The sequence below is a fragment of the Nannochloropsis gaditana genome (genome assembly GCF_000240725.1).
Source record: "Nannochloropsis gaditana CCMP526 unplaced genomic scaffold scaffold226, whole genome shotgun sequence".
Classification (NCBI taxonomy): Eukaryota; class Eustigmatophyceae; order Eustigmatales; family Monodopsidaceae; genus Microchloropsis; species Microchloropsis gaditana.
In genome coordinates, this window is record NW_005803727.1 from 35665 (window position 1) to 38179 (window position 2515).

General features: G+C 60.0%; 1 protein-coding gene across 1 annotated transcript; it reads left to right on the forward strand.

Moving 5' to 3' along the window:
* Positions 1–2151: 2151 nt before the first annotated feature.
* On the forward strand, positions 2152–2513 carry NGA_0077000 (uncharacterized protein; the record flags this gene model as incomplete). Its single annotated transcript, XM_005855319.1, has 2 exons — positions 2152–2286; positions 2430–2513. Coding segments are annotated over exons 1-2 (201 nt in total), but the record flags the coding sequence as incomplete, so codon positions are not given.
* Positions 2514–2515: the final 2 nt, after the last annotated feature.

Sequence of the window (2515 nt, forward strand, 5' to 3'; positions counted from 1 at the left end):
CCCGGTCGTCCCCTGCCTCCAGAAAGGTCGCCACTACCGCCGCCGCCTCCCTCGCCGCGACCTCGCTCTCCATACGCGCCTGGGCGAAAGCCTCCTGGGGGAGGCAGGGAGAGAGAGGGGGGGAAGGACCGAGACACAGGGGTGAGAGGGAGGGAGACATCCCATCCCACGGTGCCACAGAGCGGGAGAGTGATACACAAACAGGCCGTGGCTGGCACGATGCGATGGAAAGGAAAGGACAAACAGGGAGCGGACGCGGTGCCACGAGGTGCCTGGACCGGAAGGGCATTTGCCACGACCCCACCCCAGACCCGTCAACGACCATCCGCGCGTCTCCACGCCACTCTTAAGTTGAAGATACCTTAGTCATGGGCCCCACGGCGGGCGGAGGAGGCCCTCGCACCAGAAGCTCCTCCTCGCCCAGCATTTGGGGGGGGAAGGCCGTCGGCATTGCCTTGCTGCCCTTCTTGTCGACGGTTTCCGCAGGCGCAGATACCGCAGATGACGATGACGAGGTACTGTTGGTGTCATAAGCTGGACGTAGGGGCTCGAAGGAGGTGGAGGATGCGGCCAAGGGGAGAGGGGAGGGGGAGGGGGAGAAAGGAGGGAGGGAGGAACGACTCCTCCTAGATAGCGTAGAAGACGCTCCCAGACCACGCAGAGGTGCGACAGGCGCTGTTTGCTGCCTGGGATGTGGCTGGTGGAGAGGACGACGCTGCCATTGTGAGGGATACTGGAACGCCTGAGTCGATGTTGCTGCAAGGAGGAGAAGGGAGAAGAGGGGCCGTAGGGGACCAATTACGTGTGCTTGCGCGTGCCGTTCCTCACGGCCACCCGGCCTAGTCTTTGAGGACCGCTTCATTCTCCCCAGGAATTCCACTGCTGCTTGTGTGAGCTCTCTGTTATGTTCCTACTAGTTCCTTGCACACCACATGCGGAACCGATCTCGGGGTAGGCAGGTGGGGAGGTGCTGCAGTCGATTAAATGGTCGCAAAGCCTCGCTTCTTGGATTCAGCAAGCCTGACGACAGGTGTGCGTGCAGTGTCGTGAGATTTAAGACGAGCATTAGGCAAAAGTGACGCAAAACGCGGAACATGCTTGCAAGTGGAGGGAGCAGGCGTGTAGTAAAGGCATGCAGCCACCTCACTGCACTTGCCGTCGCCTGGAGGGGGTCGGCGAGCCGAGGGCACTGCCGTCTTTTCGAAGGACATACCACGACAATTGGGCCAAAACAATACATCCGTCCTCACAAGGGGTGGTTGACTAGGGTTGGATGCACTGGGAAGGCTGGCATATTTTGATCACTTTTTTCGCAGCCTCTTATGTCCCTGGTCGTGGTAGGCACCTAAGGGTTGCTTTGTTCCTTGTCGTTCTCACTGTCCATATGACCGTGCAAGCAGGTCGAAATGGAGTCATTTTCGAAAATTTATAAGATTATTTCAAAAAACATCCACTCAGATGGAACCAGGGGTGGAAGGACTAGAAGAAAAGGTGGAAAGGGAGGAAGGGAAAGAGGAGAAGGAGGAAGTTGAGGAGGTCGATGACGGTCAACCGCAGCTTTTGAACTATATAGGGGAGGGGCTGGAGGGGGACCTATTCTACGAGTCGGTGCGCTGGCAGGTATGGAGGAGAAAGCTTGTTGCGAGGGGGAGAGTTTTTCGAAAGGGAGTGGAGGGCATTGACATGAAGGGAGGGGGGAGAAAAAGGAGGAGGGAGGAGAGGAGTCAACGGCGGAATTTACTGCCATGTGCCCGTCGCTTCATGAGTGCACGGGACAGATAGACTAATTAATGGCCCCTTATTGTCTTTCCCGTGAACTAGGGGCAGGTCTTTCGGATGGGAGACTGCGTCGAGGTCCTGCTAGCGGGGTCTGGGACGGAGGAGGCTCCGCGCGGTTTTGCGGAAATTTTGTGGATTTGGTGGGCCTCGGAGGGACAGGAGGTGGGTAGCGCCATTCAGGAGGGCGGAAGGCGAAACGGGTCGGAGAAGGGCGGGGGCCGTGGAAGGAAAGAGGGCGACCACGGAGAGAGCAGTCTCTGCCTAGGCCTGACTAACCCTTCTCTCTCCAAGCAGGCGGCCTCCGACTCCGAAGCCACCGACAACGACGACCGTGCTTCCTCTCAGTCCCCTTCCCCCTCCCTCTCCGCCTCCTCCGCGCCTGGGGAGGCCATGATGGAGGTCCGGTGGTACTGGACCCCGCAGGAGCTGCTCCCCAAGGTGGAGGACAGGGCCAAGTGCCTGCTGCGGGAGCTCTTTGAGAGCGACCGGGTCGACGAAATCCCCGTGGTGCGTCCGTCCCCCTCTTTTGCATGTCTTGCCCTTCGCGACCTCCTGCCGCTCTCTTTTCTCTCCCCTCTCTCCTGCCTCCCCTCCTCCCCTCCCTCCCCGTCTTCCTCACGCGCCTCCCCTCCCCGCGTTCGACGGCGCAGGAGTCCATCAACGACCACATCCAAGTCCTGGCGCCTTTCGCAGGGCGGGCAAAGAGGGACGGAGGCAAAGTCCCGGAGGGTGCGGG